Raw genomic sequence first — 26,329 nt, forward strand, 5'->3', positions numbered from 1 at the left:
GGAGATCAGTATAATTTATTGCCTATTGGTAACAGACTAAAGCAGTAAGAAAACAAAAGCAAACCAAAAAACACCTTTCCTCCTTCTACCCTCTTCCACCTCCTCCGGAGCAGCACAGGAGGACCAGGGCACAGGGGCTGTGGCCAGTCCCTAACACTTCGTCTCGGCCACTCCTTCACAGTCACTCTGCCCCTGCTCCCCGTGGGGTCCCTCCCACGGGATGCCGTCCTTCCCGAACTGATCCCACATGGACTGCCGACAGGCAGCAGCTCCTCAAGCACTGCTCCCACACGGCTCCATCCCACGGGGTCCATCCATCCATCCATCCCCCAGGAGCAAACTGCTCCAGCACGGGTCCCCCCGTTTGAATTATCCACCCCTAATGAGTTCTGTTTAGAGTTGTTTTAGTAAATGGGCTCTTTCTAAGTAGTCTGGAATGTGTGTACTTAAGAGCTACTAATAATTCTATATATTGTCCACCTGTAGTGATGTAATTTGGTGTTGAGAGCCCCTAACTTTTAGTTCATTATTCACACATTTCCTGTGCCATGAGAAAGATACTACAGAAGTGTTTTTGAGAGTGATATAATAGTTTATGCTTCAAACAAAATACATGGTACTTTTTTAAACTATTATTTTTTTATTTATTTCATACGTTACATCTTATTCTGTCCATATTTCCTAATCTTGATCAAATTCACCAATGTAAATCAGATTTAGTATGCATTCTAAATATTTTTTTTAAAGTAGTTCTTGTTGTCAAAGCACATCCCCTAAAGCATGTGATTTTATTATTTTTTTTTGTCAGAACACATATTGTATATTTTTCATTGTATGTTGTTAATTACTTGCCACAGATAATATTATAGAGTACCTTTATTTGTCTACCTCTGTATTACCTCCAAGATTTTAACACTCCTTCTTATGTGACTGCTTCCACCAACTTTCAGTAGTCCTATTACATTAATTTGCTTTAATAAACAAACATTTTTGATTTCTTGCTTAATTTCTTCTGGCATTGGTTTTCAATTTATTAAATAACCTATTCTTAGTATGGACACTACTTATTGTAGTGTCCATACTACTTATTGTAGTGTCCATAGTACATGGCATGAAACTTATTTTTATATAATGTTACATGCTTCAGACCCTTTGCTTTTATTCTACTACCTGTAGCAATTAGGTCTGATAAACTTGTAGAAAAGTGTCCTATTTATCCAAACCACATGGCCTTCAGTGTTCTAGAAAATATATCACATTCAAGGAACCAGAAGTATATTTTGTGTATATTTGCTTCTTCGAGTCTGTTCATCAGTGTTCCTGAAATCTGCATGGAAACTGCTGTTGTAGCTGATCTACATCATCTTTGGGATCCTTTCTGGTTTTGCAATGCCTTACACATTTTTTTCCTAAAGGAATGCACCATGCCTTTTCCCTCACCCCTCTACTGCAGAGTTGTGCACTTTCTTAACAGCCAGTCTTTATTGAGGAGAGTTTGTTTAGCTGGACTCTTCAAAGCCCTGCTTAACCTATTGTGTAGATCCTTATAAATTTGTAGAGTAAGCAGAACATATGCTTTTTATAAATCTCTTTGTGTGGATCTGTTTCTTTTTCCTGGTTAAATTTTAATGTCACTGTAGTATGCTGGCATTTGGTAGCAAATGACCTCATGATGAGATAGATTGATTTTCTGTTTTTGTTACAGAGAAATCAACTTCTAACTGTATGCCAACTTTAAATAAATAAATAAATAAATATAATAGACATCCCTCTAAAACAACAACCCTAAATTCTGATTAATTCTTTTTACCCACAGCTATTAGGAATAGCATGAGAGTTCATGATTACTGTTAGTTTCTATGACCAAAAAGCATAAGAAAAAGGAAAATCTACTTTGTAGAATTTGGGGGAAAGTTAGAGCATTTTATCCTAACTTCATAAAAACTTATGCTTGAATAAGCATGAGCTATGAGGTAATCATTCACATAAGCTTTATGTGAAACCGCATTTACCAGAAAAAATGGAAGTCCAGTACATCTCTGTTTTTCTTTCTCCTTTACACACACACACAAAAAAAAAAGTATTTTAAATTTATTTATTTATTTATTAGGAAGTGTGATTCTATTCTTAATACCTGAGATTATATTTTACTGTTTCCTTTTGGTTCATCCATGCTTTTGTTTGGTGTTGTCTTTTTGTTCAAAATAAGGTCCTACCTGCTCTTTTGCTTTTATAATCCCAAATGTTGTGTGTATCTATATAAGTATACCTCAGTTTTCTCCTATATTTAAGGCAAATGACAACTATTAGCATTTCTAAATCTCTCTTCTCCAGATACATTATTTCTTGTAAGTAAATTTCACTTAGTGCTCCTAAACCTCTAAATGTGAGGAATGAAAATAGGGATAATTATGCTTGCTTGTAACACATCGTATCTGGTGAGATGCTTCTATCTCTACTAACCCCAGAAACCATAATCTATCCATTGCAATTACTAACAATTTATGTTTGGTCTATGCAATGAGGAAGTGTCTTTTTTTTTATTTTAATTTATGTATTTATTTTATTCTCATATATTTATATATCTATACTGAAACTCTGACAATACATTATAAAGTACACAGTATAAATCTCAGCAGCAGGAAATCTTAGTAAAATATCTGACTGTAATCTCTCTCGTCTGACCAGTTCTTATTCATTAGGAGTCTCTTATGATCAACATCTGGTAGGATTAGACTGCCCTTAACAACAAGGATTTAGCTTGCAGTACTTACATGCAGCTTTAGTGAACCAAAATGTCATTGGAAATATCTGTTAAAAGCAAAGTAGTATGATTAATCTAAAAATTATAAAATGTATTTTGTAACCAGCAGAGTTAGGATTAAATGAACAAACTATACCTTTAAATATATCATCTGAAACAGAGGTTGAAATATTAAGTAGTGGAGGCTACTAAATCCAAACCACCATCCCTAGATTGACAATTCATCAGGAACATCTCCTTTCTTTACTATTTTCTGGGAAAAAGGAATAAAATAAAATGAAATACTGAGATAAAATGAATACTAGCAATTTACTCTTGGTGAGAAGATGCTTATGTGAACAGTCCCACTGAGGTTAGTAATATCTGTTCACCTAAAATAAAATCAATACTCTTGTCACTTTTGTATCATTGTGAAGTAGGGGGTCATCTGTACTTTGAGCAGATAGAATCATCTTATGGAGATCACACAGGAAGTCAACAACATGCCAACAATAGAAATTCAGTGTCAGGGACTTGAGAATACCAATAGCCCTCTCCACCAATAGCTCCCAAAGCCTGCCCTCCGCCCACAACCCCATTTCAGCTCGTCCCAGGGCCATCAGTCCCTGCCCAAGTGATGCTGAAGTAGTGCTGGTCCCTATCTTCATCACAACTGTGAGTGGCATGGATGTAGTTGGTTTAGGCCCACGGACTTGACTTCCCTGCTTGTTCTCAGACCTGTCGCGTCAGTGCCCTGCAGTCACCAAGTGTGCATGACAGTAGTTCCTCTCACTGGATCCGATCCTTTCCCTGACTCATGGATTGACTTGTAGCATTCTTTACCTTGGACCTTATCACTATGAACCTGGCTGATGGTCTAGACTCATGGTTGAAACTGGTAATATCCAGACCTGTCCTGATCCCCTCACTTGGGCAGTGAGGGATGGAGCCCTCTCAGGCAAGGGCCCTTGTCCAGTTAATGTGTAATAGCACTCACTTCCCTCTTCCGTAAGGACAGCCCATACAGTTTCCGAACATTCATTTCCTTTTGTTAAACACGTATTTCCTGATAAAGACCACATGAATGTTGTAGTTTGGTCTCATCTAGACTTTCTTTTTTTTTTTTTTTTTTTTTTTTTTTTTTTTTTCCAGCTCATTTAGTCATTGTGTCTATTCTCTCAGTTTGTTGAGATTAAAGAAATTCATTTATTTCTTTTCAATGTGAGTTCTTGGCTCCTCAAAATCCGTGTATTTCTTCCTTCACAGGTGCAGGGTCAGGGACTTTGTTGTTTGGCTCTCAAACATCACTGAATTTGATACAGCAGCTATGAGGTAGGCAAGTATTGCTACCACCCACATCACAGAAAGAGAAACAGACAGAATTGGTAGCAAACTTTAGAATCTTGTTTAGGTCATATGAGCTATATCACAGAGCAGCTCTGGTAGGATGAGGAATAAAAAACAATTCCCTTGTGTTCCATCCATTGCCTCAAGCACAAGGGCCATCCTTTTCTGACTGCAGCTGCATTCCTTACATATGACATAGAACCTTATTTTTTTTTTTTTTTTTAGCTTGTTGCTAAGTAAGCATATTTGTCCTCTAGTAATTTTTGAAGATGACTATATATAGATCTATTAAATATGAAGTAAGGTGAAATCCCAATTTCATCCAGCTTTCTATGAAGAGCTGTGTAAAGCACTCTTTTTTTTTTTTTGTGAGTGAAGGACTAGAGTCCGTCAAGAGCCTTATTGATTATCGGGTCTGATAATCCTGGTTTGGGGAAAATGAAATATTAGTTTCTTTAAAATGTATAAAATTGTAAACAGACATATAGGTACAAGCTTCACTAAATTATTAACAATGGACTAAATCACATGGAATTATAATATCTCTGTTTTATAAATTGATGCAAAATTTACTTAGGAACTTCAGATGGCCACCAGATTTTAATGCAGTTTTATTACAGCTTTGTACATCCATTTCCTCCAGTTGAAGTTATCTCATACTACACAATAAGCAATAAGCAGAAGTGTATTTTTTGTTTGTCTGCTTGCTTGTTTTCAATTTTCTTTGCTCAGAGTGTTGGTGGAATGGAACAATTACTGCTGAGCTCTCAAACTGCATGTACTGCTGGTGGTACACATTCCAGTACCTGCTTAAGCAAAGTGTGCAGCATTTTCTATTCCGAGTTTCACAAATTCAGTCCAAAATTGCAACATTTTCTACAAGAATTGGCTGCTGTAGAAACTGGAGGCCAGTTTTTCCAAATTCTAATGTCAGACCCAAATCCAAATCAGAAGAATCCAAAGTTAAATTGTTTCAAAGAAGTGAAGGACTTCTGTAAGAAGGCAGAGAAACACAAGTCTCAATGCTGTGTCAACAGATACTTAGAATATTTAGAAAGAAAAGAACCTGAGCAGGGTGCCAAAATTATGCAAATAGAAAGCAAAGACTGAAAAATGTAGTGAAAACACCCTGAGACCAAGGCATAAGATAAGATTTGTTAGATGAGTTGTGTGACAAATTGGGGAAAAAAACTTACTTGATTTGATTGGAGAAAAAAAAAAAAAAGGTGATGCTGTAAATTCTGATAAAATTTCTAATATCTAGTTGTTATAATAGAAATAGAAACACCTTTCTTTTGGCAAAATCTCCACAACAGATGCATCTGCAAAACAGCCAAAATCTGATTGTGGCAGTGAAGAGAAGAAAGGTTTTCAACTTCTCTGGCACCAAATGTAATAAAATGTGTCTTTGGGGAGATTAAGAAATAGTTCAATGGAAAGTCCAAGTTCTTTGAAAGCTTCAGAGTACTGGGCTTCTAGAAGGTGGGGTGGGATGAATAGATATTTCTCAGTGGCTGAATTTAAATGTGTTGTTCAAAAAAAAGATTCATTATGGTTCCTAAGCCTATTTCTTAAGAAAAAGGAACACCTCAAATGTAAAGTTCATGAACAAGTTCTAAGCATAGCAAGGCAGTAGCTGGTCTGAATGGATAATTCTTCTAATCAGGTGCAGTCCACTGAGTCTTATCTGTAAATGCTAGTCTATTTTAATAGTTTTTAATTTTTATAATTTTCCCATGGTCTGATTTGACAAGAAGATAGTTGGCGTGAATCAGCTGTTCTCCGCTCAGATCAACTGAGTAATGTTGATCTAGTCTTCCTGAGATTGCAAAAACAACTAAAAACTGTTCCAGGAAAAGAAAAACTGAAGAAAATATCAGAAAAGCAAGCCTGGGGAAAAAAAAAAATAAAAAAAATCTTGTTTTATAGAAGAAGGTAGGACACTATGGGCTAGAAACATATGACAACTTGTATGACTTTGGAAAGTACAGTTCTGTTAGCTAAGAGAAAATTTGCTTTTTCTAAGCATCATATGATAGTTTTAGTGAACTTCAATACTAAGGAGATGGATTTTGAACATTAGCTAAACTATGATCAAGAGAGGTCTATTTTCTTTTGATATTACCAACTGTCTATTTCAGAAAGGCAATTTTACATTGTATCAAGAAAGACTGGTATCATAAGGAGCAGCTAATGGGATTGCTGGAGCTAAAATATCAGTCCTCCATTTCACTAGTATACTTGGAGAAAACAACTATTTACTGTTTTGTTGGCTTTTTTGTTTTTCTTTTTTGGTCAGTGAATATACCTTCATAGAATGTCTATGAATGTCATACAACTAACTATAACATCACAAAAGAATGAAGAATATAACCCAAATCTTGGTGGGCACATTCTGATTTTTACTTCTCTAAAACTGGTTAATTTTTAATAAAATAATTGTCCATGTGTCCACTTGTTTTATGCCTTGTAAAAAGCCTTATAATAAAGTAACAATATGGCTCGGTAATTTGAGAGTATGGCTAAAAGTGTTAGGGTGAAGCAGAGGCCTTAAAAGAAGTAATAAAGACAATCAGTGTCATCATAATGACCTTTAGAAGTACTTCATTGGTCAACCAAGAAACATGCAGAACCAGCTTAAAGAGAAATTCGCAAAAAGGACTGTTCTGGTTTAAGCCCAGTAGATAGCTCAGCACCACACAACCTCTCACTCACTCTCTCTACATGGGATGAGGGAGAGAATCAGAAATGTAAAAGTGCAAGAAATCATGGGTTGAGATAAAGACAATTTACGAGTTAAAGCAAAAACTGTGCATGCAAAACAAAGAATTCACTACTTCCCATCATCAGGCAGGTGGTCAGCCACTTCCAGGAAAGCAGGGCTCAACACATGTAACAGTTTCTTTCAAAGACAAACACCATCACTCCGAACATCCTTCCCTTCCTCCTCCTTTCCCACAGCTTTTATTGCTGAGCATGTTGCCAAGTGATATGGAATATCCCTTTGGTCAGCCTGAGCCAGCTGTCTCTTTGTCTCCCCTCCTGGCTCCTGGTGCTCCCCCAGCCTCCTCTCTGGCAGGACAGCACAAGAAGCTGAATGTCCTTGGATCTGCTCTGCCACACCAAAACCATCAGTGTGTTATCCACACTATTTTCATCAAAAATCCCAAACACAGCATCATGCAAGCCTCTACAAATAAATTATTCCAGCCAAAACCAAAGTACAAAAATGTCCTTATTTTTTACCCCCAAAACATGTCTTTATCTAACAGTTAAACAGCATACCAAAAATAGTTGCATAGTATTTTGTCAATAACATACAAACATGAAATACACCCAACAGAACCACTTACATGTGTAGACTGGGAGACACTCACAAACATGCATTAAAGAAAGGCAGAAGGATTTTGAAGTGATGAGTTTGTCTGTAAAGCTGCCAGTTAAACTGAGATGTCTCACCTGTGACATTTCATGTCCCATTGCACCCTCTAGCTTTTACTGCATTCTTAGGCATGAGCGTGACAGGCTTTCAGCAGAGGGAATATATCAATACCTAGGTCTTTGGATGGCTAAATTGTCTTCTCATAAAATAAACTTTACAGTTATCTAAATTTGAATGGAGGAGTTTCTACTGGTGAAGGACAGATAACACTTCCTGTTCTTTTCTTGGCCATGCCACTGTATAGCAAATATTTTCTAATTGTTTAGAATGGACTGTGACTGTCTTTCAAAGGACATTAAGGAAAAGGACAGTTAGAAGGGAGATTTAAAATCTGTAATTCTACTGACTCATGGAGAGGGTCATTGGAAAGTATCTGCATATGATTTATGTACTTCTAAATTTTCCAACACAATGTCACATACGCATTGTATTTCCTGTGTTTGTATGCAATGTCTGTTTTTATTTCTTTTACACTATGATTTGTTTCTCCTGTTTCTGATATTGTTACAAACAAAAAAGGTAATCAGTGAAATGAGTGTGATCATAATTTTATTAAATTAAAATCAGAGTGCCTCTCTCTTCGCTTCAATCTGTAACCATGTTATCTCCATCTAAAATTATTTTTGCTCATGTATTAGAAACAGTAACACAAAGCTCTGGTTTTGCAATCATATGACTGGAGGAAAAACAGCAGTGATTAAGACAGAAAACCTTGAAGTGGTTGTATAGAAAACGGGAAACAAACAAACAACAAGAGCAAACACCCTACAACTGTCCACCAGATTGTTTTGTATGTTATTTGGCATATTTGTGCTCTTAGGCAGCTCAGTTATCTTGCCACCATAAAATCAGATGAGAAAATCTGTAGATAACATGGTTACTTGTGTCACCTTTTAGCAAACCGTGCTTAAACACTTGATGCCCCACGAAAAGATGCATGCCATAGGAAAGGGGGAGGCACAGAGCAGTTCATTAAGCTTTATCAACCCTAAGTGACATAAGCTAAGCTCTGCTGATTCATGCTAGGGCCAGCTGATAGTGATTTCAAGTCAGTCCTTGGAATTCACAATCTTAGAGAATTTTCTGACAAGTCTTTCACCTTTATATGGTCTCAAACATTGCTTTGGCTATAAGAAAGCTTTTGGTCTTAGAAGCACTGGAAATTCACAAGAATTGTCCGGTCCCGTGTTTCAAAATGGGAGTCCACTATGAAATTTTCATCACATGTAATATAAACTCTTGACATGGTAGATTGGTTGATAGTAGATTATGGTAGTAAAAGAATTTGCCTTGATCAATTTTTAGATGAAATGGAAAAAAATGTGTGTGCATATTACCACCATTGAGACTATTGCTTGTCATTGCAGGGATAAATATGGTCCATTTTCTTCTGCCTCACTGAGTTCACTTGTTTGCCTTTTTCTCAACTTCTGACAGGTGAGGAATGATCTGACTGGCGTCCTGTATGGTGAAGATATTGAAATTTCAGATACTGAGAGTTTCTCCAATGATCCTTGCACAAGTGTAAAGAAGCTTAAGGTATGTGATACTGTTTGTGGAATAAAGAGAAGGTGGTGACTATGTTGTGATATTTGACTTTTTTGTCATCTGTAGAAGGCTAATAAAATTTGCCTAAGAGTGACTACAGCAGAAGTGGCTACAGCATGTCACTGCATAATAAGGTTAACAAATGACATTTTGAGGGCCTAGTCCTGCCCTCAAATGTCAATGAATGTCATCATAGAATCAAAGAATGGTTTGGGTTGCAAGGGACCTTAAAGATCACCTAGTTCCAACCCCTCTGATATGGGCAGGGTCACCTCCCACCAGACCAGGTTGCTCAAAGCCCCATCCAACCTGGCCACTTCAAGAGATGGGACATCCACAGCTTCTCTGGGCAACTCGGCCTTGCCACCCCAAGAGTGAAGAATTTATTCCTTGTATCTAATCTAAACTTACCCTCTTTTGTTTTAAAGCCATTATTCTATTCTATTCCATTATTCTTATCCTATCACTATAATCCCTGATAAAAAGTCCCTTCCCAGTTTTCCTGTAGGCCCTCATATGCCCATGCGTATCAAAGTTTTTATAGTTACTGATAAGGATGTAAAGCAAAGCAAGTTGTTGCTGGTTTAATATTCATACCTAAAGCATCAGTCTTAGTCATATATGTGAAAAAACTCTTAAGTTTTGGACTCAGAGCCCTTTTAAGGTAGATTATCATGTACTGAAACACTGAGCATCTTTCCATTAGCTTCATAGCATTCTAGATTGAATTATTTGCTTATAGTGATTTGCATTATTTCATATGAATAGTAGAGAAAAAAAAAAAAAAGAGAGAAATTTGACAGAATAATTTAGCATCTCTCTCTTATAATGATTTTTTAGGTTCTTGGCATCTGGTAAAATTAAAACTATATTTTAGCAATACTATGAAGTGCAACCAACGATAAACTAGATATAGGAGTTATGAATCTTATATTGCATATGAACATGAAAAAATGATTGAGCAGCAAGAGGAAGCTTTTTTAAATGGTGCTGATGGCATCAAATACATAAAATACATAATCAAAATCCTGCAAATGCTTAAATATGCGTAAAACCGGAAAAAATAATAATAGACTGAACACTATTGAAATACTGAAATTTATACAAGGATGTCAACCTATATAAGTTTAGGACACTACAGAATCTACCTGGAAAAGGTCTGAAGCATGGCAAACTAACTGTGCGTTATTCCTACAGATGCAAACTTGAATGCTTAAAGTATAAGATCATGTTTATATAGAACCATATATGTGTGTCCAGTTTAAGCCAGTTTGTATTTCCCATCTGTGGTTGAAAAGACTCCAGTATGTGTTATTGGTGAACTCCACATTTTTGGCCAGGTGTTTAACCCATGGTATCAGAAAACTAAGAACTTTGAAGCCAGATTTTTAAACCAATATGTTAGAACAAGAACAGATGCATATAAGCAAGTGTGTTTAGGCAGGAGGTTAGAAAAAGCAGTGAGATTCCAGCCTTCCCATATGTCAACAACATATTGTTTGTTTTATAGGAAAGACCAGACGAGTCTATCAAACAATATTTTAAAGTTATCTCTTGATTTCCTCTGCAAAATGAATTACTAAAGCAATAAATAAGCATATATCTAGACAATCACTTATTCTTCATAGAAATATATGATCACTTGTTAGGTACATAACTTAGCTATTGAATTCTGAAAATGTTCATTCTTGTCAAGGAGATGTAAACATAAGATTGGTGAACTGGTGGCTGTTTACTGTAATTGTGATGAAAATAGACATAAAATACCTTTTATTTTAGTAAACACAATTTAAATTAATTAAATGAATTTCAGTACAATATAGAATTGTGCAATGCAAAATAGAAATATCTATTATGATATGCAGAAATATATGTTCTATATTTTTCCTGGAAATACAGTAAGTTTTACTACATATTGACACCAGCCTCTTTGAATCACAATTGGAAAGTAAATTTAGGCTTAAGGATGTCTTTACAAGTCATTTTTAAATTGTAGCTCAAAGAAAGGGATGTTGGAAGATATGCATTAGTACATCAACTTAAATACGCTTGAAAATTCTAAGCATGCACGGGCAAACTGCATGAGTAATAACACTTCTGCTTTCAACTGACTTGTATCTTGCATGTAGGAAAAAAAAAAAGAAATATATGAATTCCAATTGAATGAAACAGTTTCCATCTGATGTCCCAAATACAATAGATGTTTTGGATGCTGACTGAACATGATCTCATTCTAACAGTCAAGTTAATTGAATTTTAAAATTTGGGGCCAAGGACGGGTTTGGATGTGGCCTCAATCTAAGCGAGTGACATGCGTGCTAACATAGATAACGTGGTGGTGGAGGTGAGAGCTGAAATCCTCCAGTTCACCTTCTCCACCAGTAATTCCATAGCTTAAGTTAGAGGCTCACCTGCAAATGGACATCCAGGCATTTTGGAGGCAAAACATGTGGATACCTGTATTGACAAAGCTACCCAGCTATGAGTAGATTTATTGATAACATCTTGACTGTCAGATACATGGTAGAGAATATGACAGAGTATCTGAGCAGTTCAATTTAGATATTTCATAAAGAGCCTGCCAAGACATTGACTCTTCCTGGCAGATGAGATATTGCAGCAATCCTTCTCTGGAAAGCTGTGTAATACAACATTGTGGTGTTATTCATTAGAAATGAGACAGATTAAAATCTGATCACAGCTCTGCAGGCTAAAAAAAATAAAATAAATAATAGCTGCCTATTCCAGCATAATGTAGTGGTTAGAAACTGAAGAGGCTAAAGAGTGCCTCATATCCGGGATACCAGAAAGGGCAGTGGAAGACAAGTTCTTCCTTTCTCCTTAGAACATCTTAGATGTCTTGACCTTCATTCAGGGTTTATACTACCCAGCTGCCAATACAGTGTATTACCCAGTGCCAAATACACTTTATATTTAGAGAATATCTTTCCCCATAAGAAAGAAAGAAGGGAACAAGAGAATCATTCACTTTTAAGGCTGTGTGGTAGTCTTCATTTATAAAACATTTTTATGGAGAGTCCAACACAACTGTGGGTAAATGAAGTGTAGCTTTTCTTAGTTTTCTTGTCTAAACTGTAGTTCAAAGGGTAGGAACATATGTATTGCTTACTGAGGGGCAAAGATTAAATGCTGATATTGCTGCTTTAATCTCTGAGAAGCATAACTATGACAGCTCACCATCTGGCAAATGGTCTAAACTCTGGTCTTTTTTTTTTTTTTTTTTTTTTTTTGTAAGTGTAGTTTAGTGAGTTGCCTTCCCCATGGGATGTTTTTAATCTTCTCATAGATACCTGCCTAGTTCCGTGAATTAAAACTTGTTCTGTCAAATATGCTTCAGTTCCATAAAACCAATGTACAACTCTATGAAAAAGACAAAATACTTAGCACTTGCTAGGATCCAGTGGATGGCCTCTTTGAATCCTACAAGAGAGTTGTGCTGTGTTAATTTGCATCAATCCTATGAGAGTTGGTGTAGGAGAATAATGTATCTGTGCCAGGAAATCATACTGGTTGAATTACCAATGTGACCTAAGGAGGGAAAAAACTATGTGCCAGAAAGTGTCTGATGTCTCTTTTTGCATAAGACTATAACGTGGACATATGTCCTAGCACATGAGCACTGAAATGAACCTGGTTCTGATAAACTGCAGTGCAGATAAAATCTATGCATGGGATTTGAATTATGCCCAGACACATGAATTTGTAGCTTCAGTGCCTGTTTTACAGGACAGTCAGCAGTCCCAATTCTGGCTTCAAATTGAACTAGGCTTATTTACCACACTGAATGCAATTCTCTAGGGACAAATCTGGGAAAAATGTGAACGGAAATGCAAAAAGCAGAGTTTGAGAGAAACAGGCTTGCTGAGGAGCATGTCATTGCATAGAGAAAGATGTTATGCATGGAAGATGAAGAGCTATTGTACAGACTTTCCTAAATGATTTCCTTCTACATATGTTCTGGCACACAATTCTTAGTTAAATGGTTGCATACTAAATTATTCACTCTTTTTAAACTGTAATCCATAAAAAACCCTACACTGCATTTTATGGCATTGTATTGATATCTGCATGGTTTATAAACAGGAGGAATCTCTTTTGTTGTTTCCCTTCCAAGGCTAACCAACTAAAATTATAGATTATGAAGCTGGACAAAGAAAAAGATAGTTAACCAGATGTTCACTGGCAGCTTGACCCTGCAATCCCATACTCTCCATTTAACCTAGCAACTCCTTGACTCATTCTGAGTCTTCACCCCAAAGTACCTTGCTTGCTACATTCTGCTTCTCTGATTTGTCTGCCTCTGAGCACCTTTGTCTAGATAGCTCTTCCATTTTCTTCTGAGAAAAGCTTACTTTCTGAGATTGAAGTTGTCCTAAGTGTTCCAAGAACTATTTGTCAACAAGAGCAAGTGCCAGATTCTGCACCCAGCACGGAGCAATCCTGGATGTATGTACAGTCTGGGAAAGAGAGGCTGGAGAGCAACCCTGTGGAAAGTGACCTGGGCATTCTGGTCAATGGCAAGTTAAACATGAGTTTAACTACCAGCATTGTGCCCTGGTAGCCAAAAGGGCCAGCCGTGTCATGGGGTGCATCAAGCACAGCATTGTGAGCCAGTCGAGGGAAAGGGATTGTCTTGCTATGCTTTGCACTGGTGTGCAGTTTTGGGTACCACAGTATAAGAAGGACCTAAGACTATTAGAGAGTGTCCAAAGGAGGGCTACAAAGATGGTGAAGGATCTAGAGGACAGAATGTTTGAGGAGCAGCTGAGATCCCTTGTTTTGTTCAGCCCCGAGCAGAGCAGGCTGAGGGGAGGCCTCATGGTGGCCTGCAGCTCCCTCACGAGGGGAGCGGAGGGGCAGTTGTTGAGCTCTGCTCTCTGGGGACAGTGACAGGACCCGAGGGAACAGCATGGAGCTGGGACAGGGGAGGGTCAGGCTGGGGGGTAGGCCATTCTTCACCCAGAGGGTGGTCAGGCACTGGGATACCCCCAGGGTCACAGCACTGAGCCTGCTGGAGTTCATGAAATATTTGGACAGCACTTTCAAACATAGGATTTCTTTTTTGGGTGGTACTGTGTGGAGCCAGGAGTTGGGCTCAATGATCCTTGTGGGACCCTTCCAACTCAGGATACTCTATGATTCTGTGATTCTGTGTGTTTGGACGTGCAAGATTTGGGTCTGAGTGCTGTTGCCAAATTGGTTGCACAATGATGTTAGCATAAGACAATCCCAGTAGCCAGTAAGAATATTGAAATGGAGTAGGATATTTCTGGGGAAAAAAATAGGTTGGACCGTACACTTCTCATGGTGCTTTACTATAAAAGCATATTTACTGTGGGAAATGTGTTGTGGCTTATGTGATAATCAGTTTTAAGTAATGTCTTAAGGCATGGTACCACAGGCACGACTATATGTCCACCAGAAGAAGGCACTTCAGTTTAAAAGTTGTCTACAGCCAGTGAGCAGTGATGCTGCACATCCATTCTTACCTTGTACATCTTGCCTACAGCCTTTGGCACTCCTAGTCTATGAGATAGCACACGTCCTGTGTTTTTTTTTGTTAGGTTGTTTGTTTCGTGGTGGTGGTGTTATTTTTATTATTATTATTGGTTCTCATCTTGTTATAAAATGAAAAGGAATTTATTCAATTTTAAGTTTAATAATTCAGTGCTGTGTCACTTTTTTTTTTCAACAAACCTACTGTTTTTCAAATATTAGATATGTGTTTTTATGTTCAGAGAGGTCAAGTAATTTGGAGTTCCAAGAGTGAGCAAAATGATTGCTAAAATGTGAAAACTAGAAAACATGGATGAGCTTTTTAGCCACTTAATTCCTAAATCTACTTTTTGTCTTTACAAAAAATGTAATACTACTGGTGACAGTGAGTATAATTTGTGTGATTTGTTTGTTTAGTTTCACATGACCTTGCTAGATTTGTTTAAAAATAATCTAATCTGCTTCAGTAAGATTTATATTGTTTTATCAACCTGTGGCTAACTATAAAAATAAAGACAAGTAGGCTTATTGAAAATGCACAGGTTCAGAATGAGCAAAGCATATTATATATTTTACCATTTTGACCATGCGAAGATAAATTTCATGCACTGAACTGCAGACGCATTATAGTATTTTTCTTCACTGTCCATAATGGTATTTTATACTGAACAGGAAATAAACATAGAAATTACCTAAACTGAAAATCTTTGATAAATTGATTTAATTAAAACTGGAATGTTTTTCACCACTGAAATTCATACTGAATCATCTGTTTCTTTTTTCCTTGGAGAGGGAAAGAGTTATTAGTAATTCTAATCCAGTATTTTATAAAAGAAATGAAAAATCATATTTGCTCAACCTATTACTGAGAACCCAGCTTTTGTGTGAAATAAAAGGTAATATTAAGTTATAAAAAGCTGGTTTTGATTTTATGGAAGTTAGCCATAATTTTTCATGTGAAAGAATGCCAGACCAGTTCCTCAAGGAATACTTAACTCTATGTGCTTCAGAATTTAGGAATATTTTGTTAATATACTTCTAAGTATGAAAGTGAAATGATTTCTTTTTAAGTCAGTCATAGATTCTAAACAGCAAAAAGTACATATTTCCAAAACATTTTCATGTTTTAATATACAAAACTAACAGTAAAGGAAAAAAAGTCTTGCAAGACATCAAAAGAATATTTGGTAATTTATTGTTTTTGAGTAGTAATATTTCACAAGATAAACATTCCAGTTTTTTTCTCATAAGTGCAATTGCTTAAGCGTTTTTTCAAACACCTCAGCTGCCCCCTTTTGCATTGTTTCCAGATCTTGAACATGTAAAACATGGAATAGTTCTGAATGAATTTTGCTGTCTGCAGCTGTAATCTGTTCCAACTCTCCACATGATTTGAATGGCCAGCTGAAGTTGTTTCTGGAAAGGCTGTGACTGTATTTAACTTCCTTGCATCTTATTTAATCTACAGGGTAATGACGTTCGGATAATCCTTGGCCAGTTTGATGAGGAAATGGCTGTGAAAGTTTTCTGCTGTGTAAGTAAATATATGCAATTGCATATCAGAATAAAAATGTGGTACATTTGAATAAAAATATATTTGAGTATAAACAGTTACATATGTTTTGCTCCATTTCTGTTTCAATAAAATACTTTGCAGTTGATTTTAGTGGAATTTAGTCACAGCCTTCATGGTTAGATTTTGTTTCTGCTTTCCTGTTATGGAATTAAATGCCAGATTGAACTTCATGTCAGGTCATAGGAAACACTGTAGTTGTATATGTACATAAACAATGTAGTTGTATATGTAGCCACAGATGCAGAGAACTGCCAGATTTACATCATGTCAAAGAGCTGCATTCTGGTCTGCATATACGTATTTTTGCATGTTTTGCTCTGGAAGAATAAAAAAAATCAAACAGTTCCTCTAGAGGTTAACCAAACAACTCTATTTCTGCTACCCAAAATGTTATTAATTGCATAGCCACCATTCACTTCCCACTTACCATACATTTGACATATTTTACTGAAATAAAATATTACTTTGTAAAACTATAAAGAATTTGAATTAAAAGAAATGTAGTAAGACCAGCATACATAATTTCACTGAATATATCTTCACCATTTGTTTTTATGTATTTGAATATGCTGCAGTCTGATTGCCATTGAAAGAAGCAGGAGTAAAATGTAAATTTATTTTTTTTTTATCTGATCAATAAATAAATGAACCCCAGATATAGACAGATTTTAGTGGACTTAATTTTGTACTAATATTGAATTATTAGTCTAAATAACCAGATTAATTCAGTATGCCCCAATAACACAAAGAATATAGTGAAAAAGCAATAATGATGGTACTTAAGCTTCAGAGGGTGTCTTTCGATGTTCACTTAGAGAGACAAAGTTGCCTATCCAAGCAAAGAAAGGAAAGGCAAATGTTCAAAATCTGAGTGCTACATGTGCCTCAGACATATGTTGGCTCTTATTCAGCATCTGTCATAGTTGCTGGCAAAATTTGGAAAGGAGCTATTGCAGAATATGTTTGGAAGGAGCAATATCTGTTTGCATCCAAAAGGAAATGGAAAGCATTGTTTGGTTCTTCATTCTTCTCAGCTCTGATTGGTCTTTATATATAGATCTTTTTGTTCCAGCATTTAAATTGGATTGACAAAGATAATCTTCAATTTTTCCATTCCTGCAAGAAATAAGGTTCTTTCCATGGCTCACATCCTCCACAGATCTCTGGTGAATGGGCTTCATTTGTCTAGCTGTGGTGTCCTAATCACAGCTGTCTGCCAACACAGTACTTGGCAAGTTTTTGGCCTTACAAAGGCCACTGCCCTTAGTATGTTATTGCTTTCCTCTCCTCTACAGTTCTGTTCCATGTTTGTGTATCCATGAGGACACTGAAGAAATCCTAGAAATCCTCATGGGCAAGGTGTCTTCTTGTCCATACTGAGGGTTGAAGAGTCTGAAGGACTTATGGCAGGGACTGTCTCTTGAACACAAAAGCTTGGTGCAGCTTTCTACAGGAACAGTTTAGTACTAACACAGGAAGCATGCGTAATTCAAGTTTCAAGAGTGACAGCTTCTTCTAAAGTACATCAGTGTCAAAAATAATAAGGTGGATTTTTATTTTTTTTTTTTGGAGCCTGGAGAAAACCAAGATGTATTTATGTATTTATGCTTTAATAAATGTATTAATATGAGAATTTCAGCAGGAGACTGAATGCAGGAGAGGGCAGTTCAAAGTAGGTCATTTATATATTAATACACTACAATGTGTCAGTAAGCTTGTTATTAGTCATAAAATATATTGTTGACTCATGCACTCCTACAGCTATGTGTCTAAGAGCACAATAACTTAGTTATGTCAAGTTTTTTAACCCCTTTCCTCAGGTGTAACTTCAGACAGGTTTTGTTTGTGATTCCCTGTTATATTTTTCAGAATATAACAGAGCTTTAGGTTTGTTAGAGAGAGGTGCTATTGTACCAGTGGAAAATATATATATATGCATTTCTGATGGTGGTTATAACAGGAATACTATTTGCTAATGATTTATGTAGGTGGCAAAGTCTTTAAAGTATGCCTCGTTTTTCTGGCTGGATTCAACAATCATACACTGTGAGGTTTCCTCAGGACCTCCATTAGAGGTTATATGCTCATTTTCATTTTACCTGGATGTTCCTTGCACACACATGCATATACACATGCAGGAAGCATTGCACATAACAATAAATGGACTAAAAGGTAATCTAATTCAGTGGGAAACTTTAAAAACATTACAGGACTAATTCAAGCCTAAGTGAACGTTAGCAGGTGTTTCCTATGATGGCTTCCAGTAGACTGGAAGCTGGCAAATGTTGTGCAAGTTTTCAAGAAGGGCAAGAAAGAAGACCCTAGCAATTACAGGCCTGTCGATCTCACATCAGTACCTGGTAAAATTATGGAGAAGATAATCCTTGAAGTTACTGAAGCACACCTGGGGGACAATGCAGTCACTGGTCCCAGCCAACATGGGTTCGTGAGGGTAGGTCGTGCCTAACAAATTTGATTTCCTTTTATGATAAGATCACCCATCCAGTCGATCAAGAGAAACCAGATGATGTGATCTTTTTGGACTTCAGCAAGGCTTTTGACACAGTTTCCCATAGGATCCTACTGGACAAAATGTCCACCATACAACTAAACAAAAATATCATACGATGGGTGAGCAGTTGACTGACAGGTAGGGCTCAAAGGGTTGTGGTAAATGGGGCCACATCAGGCTGGTGGGTGGTCACTAGTGGGGTCCCTCAAGGCTCCATTTTAGGGCCAGTCCTCTTCAATGTTTTTATAAATGATTTGAATGTAGGACTAGAAGATGTTTTGAGAAAATTTGCCAACAACACCAAACTTGGAGGAGTTGTGGACTATGATGAGGGTGGAAAGGCCTTGCAGAGAGATCTGGACAGATTGGAGAGCTGGGCAATCACCAGCCACGTGAAGTTTAACAAAAGCAAGTGCCGCGTCCTGCACCTGGGACAGGGCAACCCTGGCTATACACACAGACAGGGCGACAGTACGCTGAGTGGGATGACGAGAACACAGATATACAGACTGGGCAACGAGATGCTGAGACATCTTCGAAGAGAGCAGCCCTGCAGGGAGGGATCTGGGGGTTGTGTTTGACAGCAAGTTGAATATGAGCCAGCAGTGTGCCCTGGCAGTCAGGAGGGCCAACCATATCCTGGGGTGCATTGAGCATGGCATTGCCAGTTGGTCAAGGGAAGTCCCACTCTACTCTGCGCTGGTGCGGCCTCACCTCGAGTACTGTGTGCAGTTCTGGGCACCACAGTACAAAAAGGACGTTAAACTGTTGGAGTATGCAGAGGAGGGCAACAAAGATGGTGAATGCCTAGAGGGGAAGAAATATGAGGAGTGGCTGAGGTCACTGGGCCTGTTCAGCCTGGAGAAGAGGAGGCTGAGGAGAGACTTCATTGCAGTCTACAACTTCCTCACGAGTTGGAGTGGAGAGGCAGGCGCTGACCTATTCTCTGTAATTACCAGTGATAGAACCCGTGGGAATGGTGTCAAGCTGAGGCAGGGAAGGTTTAGGCTGGACATGAGGAAGAGGTTCTTCACTGAGAGGAAGGCTGCACACTGGAACAGGCTCCCCAGTGAAGCATTCACTGCACCAAGCCTGTCTGAATTTAAGAAGCAATTGTGCTGTGCACTTAGTCACATGGTCTAAACTTTTAGGTAGACCTGTGCAGTGCCAGGAGTTGGACTTGATGATCCTTATGGGTCCCTTCCAACTCAGCATATTCTATGATTGTATGGTTTAAATAATCTTGGCTATTCATTTAACATGAGTGTCAAAAGAAGTTAGCAATTGTAATTCAGTGGGAAATCCTAGCTTTCCATTGTTTTCACTTCAGTGGGATGAATGTGATATTTTTTAGTGGAATAAAAATAAGGGTATTTTGCTCAAAACTTAACAATGCAAGAATCAAAATGTTCAGCTATGTTGGACCATTGTCAAGTTTTGTTTTGTTTTTCATTTGAAATTGGATTGACATGCAACTGCACTGTATTCCCAATGAAAACTTCAAATTCTGCAGAAAATCTGTCTAAAAAACTTAGTGAGAATTTTTCCACATATCATCTTTAAGCCATAGGGATAATGAAGTATAGCCACATGCATATCAAGTCAGCCTAACTGACACAATTATCTGTCTGAAGACAGTTAAAGAAGGTAAATATTACACATATGTCACTGCATGAGCTTTGTGTGTCTATTTTAGTAAACATTGAATAATAACGAAAACAAGGCTTAATCAGGCCTGTTGATACAGAAGGATTGGATTCTACTCTCCTTGAGCTCATAGAATTTTACTGCTGAGGCTCTGCTTTGGAATTAAAGGCACCATTGATTTTTAATGAGAAACAGATGGAGGTTCATTGCAGTTCAGAAGTCTACAGGCATTTTGTAGAGGTGGGATGTTGGATGTGTACATGCCGACATGATGGAAACATGATGGAAAGACAACGGGGGTGAGGTTTTGCAGCCACTTTTGCACAATACGCCAGTATTTGTTTCCTACACACAGAAAGCTTTCTTACAGAGGCTGAGGTGATTCATCTTTTTGATTTCCACTTGATCTCAGATCTGAGATGTTGAAAGCAAAACTGGCTTTCTTTAACTACTAAGAGGCATTGTTATTTCTCACAATGATTTTTTTTTTTTGGCTTGCTTATTACACATTTCCTACCAGTTTGTCTCTAATAGCATTCCATATATGTGTTGAAGATGAGCATTTTAAATGAACACAGAATGTGCTATGCTCTGTTTTAGATATCATGAAATTTGAAATAAGGCAGCATCCATAAAATAGCTTGCAGATAAAATCCTAACGATATTCAGTGTAATGGTTCCATTAGCAAAGGCAAAAGCTCAACTAAGAGCAAAGTCTTTTTTTAGAAGGGTGTAGAAATGTTTCCTTACAGAATTAAGTGTGTTTTTTTGTTGCTGCTGTTTTCTTTTAAACTGGAGCAGACTTTCATTTGCATATGAATGCAGATTCAGCACCAGCAAAGATAACCTGTAGCTTTTTATGAATGCGTTGCTCCTGTTTTGAGTAATGCAAGCCCATTGTACAAAGCAATCAAAGAGAAGAATCAACATCTCTGCTGATACACTGAGAACCACTTCATAGTTAAAACTAAAGTTCTCTGTCATGCACAAATAATATAGTATATCTTCTTCAACCTTACATCCCTTACAGTCTGATTAATAAATTAATCATTTCATAACATGTAAGTAATTCTGTTAATTAGCTTATTCTAAAACTAATTAATAGCAAGGGTCTCTTTAAGAAGTGCATGGTGCCTGCTTGTCTTTTGTCCTGATTTCTTTATGCCCTTAATAGAATAAAACAATTTCTTCAAACTTGCTCTATAGTCATAATTAATCAAAATCTCCAGCATAATACACTTTAGAAATTAGATTTAATTTTGGCACATTATTAAAAGCTGTTTGTATCTAATTCCTATAAGGCTCAGTTAGGCTTACATTTTAAAAATCATTTAAATAGTCAGTTAACCTTTAAGTATGGCCATTTGTAAGTGCAAAAAAAAAAAAATGTTTAATTGATCATCTCATCTTTGGCTAATTTCTGGGCAGCAGCTATGTTTGTTAATGTGAGTTTTTGACCGAAGGGACAGGGTGTATAAAGCACAAAATAGATGTATAAAGCGCTGAGCCAGAGTTTCTACCTCACCAAGCATTTTACAATTCCAAATATATATATATATATATATATTTTTTTTTTTTTCTAAATAAGTATCTCTTTATGGATTCAAACAAGAATTATAAGGTTTTATAAAAAAATACCAAATCCAGTCTCACAAAGGCAGAAAATACTGAGGATATTTCGCTAGGTGCTTGGCAGTAACTCAGGGTTCTGTAGCCTACATAGGGCATACAGGAAGGATTGGGGAAGACACTGTAACTACTTTACACTGTTCTGATCATATAACGCATTTGTAAGCCTTTTCTACCCTGCTCTTTTGTGCCAATAAATCTTTCTCATGGAATCTGAAACCTGTAAGAGGTGATCTGTGTTCAATCAAACAGCTCAAGAAAGATCTGTATGTTTCATGTCAAGGAAATGCATCTTTCAAGCATCAGAATCATCTCTATGCAGCAGAATCAACAGGGAGGAAACTGTGGGGAAAACAACCAAAACAACTAAACCTACCAACCAACCAAACAAACAATATTTTGAAATATACTCAAAGTCTTCTTTAAGCCAAAGCACTAGTTGTGCTATCACTGGAAAAGTGACATGGTGCTCAGCTTTGAGGGAACTAATATTGTTCCTCCTCCTTTTGGCTTCCTCAGATCACTCTTCCAGCTCTGTCATTCCGCCAGATCTGAATGGAATAGTTGCCAACACTTTTTTGTTGTTGTTGTTGTTGTTAGCAAAATCTAAATATTTAACCAGATTCTTGCAGGTATGGAAAAGTTTCACCTCAGCCTTGTTGGGAATGATCCCTCATTTTCAAGGATGGAATTTCTGGTCATTTGGAAACTTTTAATTTTTACACAATATCCCAGGCCATTTCCAGATTATGTAGAAGACAGAGTCAATTGCAAACAGAGTAATTCCAACAGCTCCAGTTTCAGGATACTTCATAGCTAATAATTCCCTGCAACATATGGTTTGATACTTCAATCTGTATAGAGCAGAGGAAGCTGTCAAAGCCTGCCCTTCTCTAGAAGTGCCATTCTTTGTTAATTTGTGTTCTCAGTGATTTGAAAACAGACAAATAAAAGACACTATATGACTGAAAGGTCTTGAATCACCTCATTGTGTAGAAGAAACTTGTTTGGACATCAGAAGGTATTGGTGGATGAAATTGCTGTTTTCTTCAAAGGTGGACATGGGATGCAGTGTCACTGTATCAGTAGAAGGAGCAGAGATGGACAGGAAAACAAAAACAGATGTATTTCTGGAAGGATAGAATTAAAAAGAGAGACAAAGACAAGTAATTTAAGTGGATTGTATAATAAAATGTGAGATGGCAGACACTGGGTTTCAGACCAGGAGCACTTTCGAGCAGCACCGTATACAAATGCATGAAATTTGATTTTGGCTGAACATCAGCTCTTGCAACCAGGGGCCAAACAAAACTGCTTTATGCATAATACATCTCTGAACTGAGTTTGCACCATTGTAACAGATTTCAAGCCCAATTTTAATTTTACTATTAATGTATTTAGGAGGCTTTCCTATGTTGTATTTTTTGCTATTCATCTTTATATATCTGATAGGCTTTGGGGAAGATCTTTGGGATACTTTTCAAAGCAGTTATGCTCTGAGTGAATAATATTTCCTCTTCGCATTCTCATAGTTCCCTTCTTCTACTGTTATAAAGATTCTGTAAAGAGTTAGAGGTTTTCCAGTTAAGAGCTTTAAAGTTGCACCACATATTTATAAAAACTTTTTTTTTTTTTAATCTCATATGTCTTGTATCTCCAGTATTGCTTATATTAAAACCAAAGAAGCATAAAGACTGCTGTTTGAAATCGAGTCTACCCGAAGTGTCAAAAGAAAACTATCTAGTTACAAGACAGCGAGAGAAACATCTGAAATATAATTCACTAACTTTATCCTAGAACATTCTTCACAATAAAATATCTATTGTGAATAGATCAGCTTTTAGGTACACTAGCATATGTGCCTATTAAGGAAATACTTCTGTTTATTTTCTTCTGTGTATTTAAAAGGGATCATCATCATCTCAGTATCCTGAAGTACAATAGGCTGTATTCAGTATTCAAACAATCTAGAACTTCACCTGAAGAATTATCATGCTGGAAAAAAAATCACAGAGGTTTGCTTGCTTTATTGGTTGACCATTGATTAAAGCTCATCAGAAGAAAGTGTTTACTTAGTGTCCCTGTGGTCTCTATTTTATCACAGTCATGCCATTCATATTTTCAATGTTGGGATTTGATGGTGTCTAGGATCTATGTTTTCTTGCTTAACCTCACTCTGTTTTATGTGCCTTTTAGTCTGATAATAATATAGCTTAAATATGTTAGCATGGTGGTCCTACCACAATGGAAAAACTATGTTAAGTAAAATTTCTTATGGAAACACGGTGCCTTCTGCCAGTGTTCCTCTTTATCTCTCCTGGTTTTAGAATCCAATAGTTTATTCCTCTCATTTTGAATAAATGTTCTATTGGAAGCAAAATAGATTTTATTGAATTTTCTTCTCATGACCTTAATTTTAAAGACAGGAATCTTCAAGAAAGAGGTATTCATTGTCAGCAAGTAATTATTCTAAACAGCTCTAAATACTTGTGTGTTCTTCAGTCAGGCCATTACTTCATTAATGATGAAAAACAAAATAAACAATATTCTTTATGTTTAATATGTCTATTAAAATATCTATTAACTTTTCTATTTTTCTTTCATTGTAGGCTTATGACGAAGAAATGTATGGCAGCAAATATCAGTGGATTATTCCAGGGTGGTATGAAAACCTTTGGTGGGAATCCTGGATTAATTCCTCACAGTGTCTCAGCAAAAATCTTCTTGCAGCCATGGAAGGTTATATTGGAGTGGATTTTGAGCCTCTCAGTTCAAAAATGATAAAGACCATATCAGGAAGGGTTAGTATTTTTCCTCCAGCTATTTTTTCATACAGTCAGTAGTGTCACAACATCACGGCACAATAAAGCATGGAGGAAAAAGGTCAAGTTACAAGATGCTTCTGCAGAGTTGGTGTTCATGCTACACATGGCAAATGATGCACATGCTACATTGTAGCAAATTAGTATAACTGAGCACAGAAATAGAAAACTCTTATGTTTATCCCTAATCCTGCAAATGGCTGATTTTATTGGTGATATGTAACTCTGAACTGGGGGCTGGTGGTGGGGCTTGCTGTAAACATGTAAATATGTGGCATTTCCATTAAGTACATAGCATTTTATCATAGAACAAATGCATGCAAACTCTAGCCAATGAATAAACATGCCTGATTTTGCTGCTTTTCATCTTTTTTCATCTGTTGTCTTTCATGTCTTGCTGACTGAGCACTTTACAAAAAGGCAACTCATCATAACACAGCACACCATAAAGAGCATAGTAAACTTGTAAAATGTACACAAATTGCCACTTAAATAATTGCACATTAAGCAAATATTTGCTTAAGTAAAGATTAATTGATTTGCATTATCCTATAGAATGTAATCAGAGCAATAATTTGCAGGCGTACAGACTTAGTATGTTTTGGTATTATGGCTCACCAATATGCACCCCAGACCGACAGCTTTGGTTGAACTAAAACTTTCTGTATGAAAGCAAAACAAAGTTGTCCTTCATACAGAGAAGCCCAACAACTGCATTTCAGTCTTTTTGTCTCTAACCCCCTTCTGGCCCCACCACCAGTCTGTAACTCAAGCAGCACGTTTTTGGAATTTTTTGCTTCTTTCTCTGGTTGCCTTTTCTATATTAGTCGTGCAAACATCTAAATTGGAGCACGCAGTTCATGGTGTAGAATTGGACCCAAATCTGTAAAATGTTAAGTATTGAAGTAAGACTGATTTTTTTCTCCTCTGCAGACTCCACAGCAATATGAAAGGGAATACAATGCTAAACGAGGTGATGGGCAATCCAGCAAATTTCATGGTTACGCCTATGATGGAATATGGGTGATTGCCAAGACTCTGCAGCGGGCAATGAAGTATCTCAATACCACCAACAAGCACCAAAAAATTGAAGATTTTAACTATACAAATCACAAACTTGGCAAAATTTTTCTGGATGCTATGAATGAAACCAACTTCTTTGGAGTAACGGTAAGTCAAAAAAAAAAAAAAAAAAAAAAAAAAGAAAGATAGCTCTGTTTTTCCTTTATCTTCAGAGCTTCCTCAGTTCTACTTTATCTTCACAATTAATGCGGATGCCTTAAGACTATTGTTCATTACCACCTTGTGGTGCTGAGAGATGACACTGTTCAATTACTCACTTACCAGATTTTTAAGCATGGATGTGATCTGAATTAACAACTCAGATCTGTATTAAGGAAACCACTAGTTTTGCAAACTGCAGTAACATTTTTAAGTGACTGTTTACACAGCTGAGGAGTAGCTGGGGTGTGATCTGAAAACACCTATTTCTCCCATCTTTTATTTTCAGTAATAGGTTATAGTACATTAATGTCTCCAACTCCAG

The 26,329-nt window shown here is 36.9% G+C and overlaps 1 protein-coding gene across 4 annotated transcripts in view; it reads left to right on the forward strand.

Annotated features, from left to right (window-relative positions):
- Positions 1-26,329, forward strand: part of GABBR2 (gamma-aminobutyric acid type B receptor subunit 2) — a 500,245-nt gene that overhangs the window by 243,739 nt on the left and 230,177 nt on the right. For all 4 annotated transcript variants that reach the window (XM_084508376.1, XM_084508377.1, XM_084508378.1 and 1 more), the window contains 4 exons: positions 8,970-9,071; positions 16,066-16,131; positions 24,571-24,762; positions 25,717-25,953. In XM_084508376.1, the coding sequence (XP_084364502.1) occupies positions 8,970-9,071; positions 16,066-16,131; positions 24,571-24,762; positions 25,717-25,953 (597 nt within the window). The remainder of the gene's footprint in view (positions 1-8,969; positions 9,072-16,065; positions 16,132-24,570; positions 24,763-25,716; positions 25,954-26,329) is intronic.

The sequence above is a fragment of the Aythya ferina genome (genome assembly GCF_964211825.1).
Source record: "Aythya ferina genome assembly, chromosome: 2".
Lineage (NCBI taxonomy): Eukaryota > Metazoa > Chordata > Aves > Anseriformes > Anatidae > Aythya > Aythya ferina.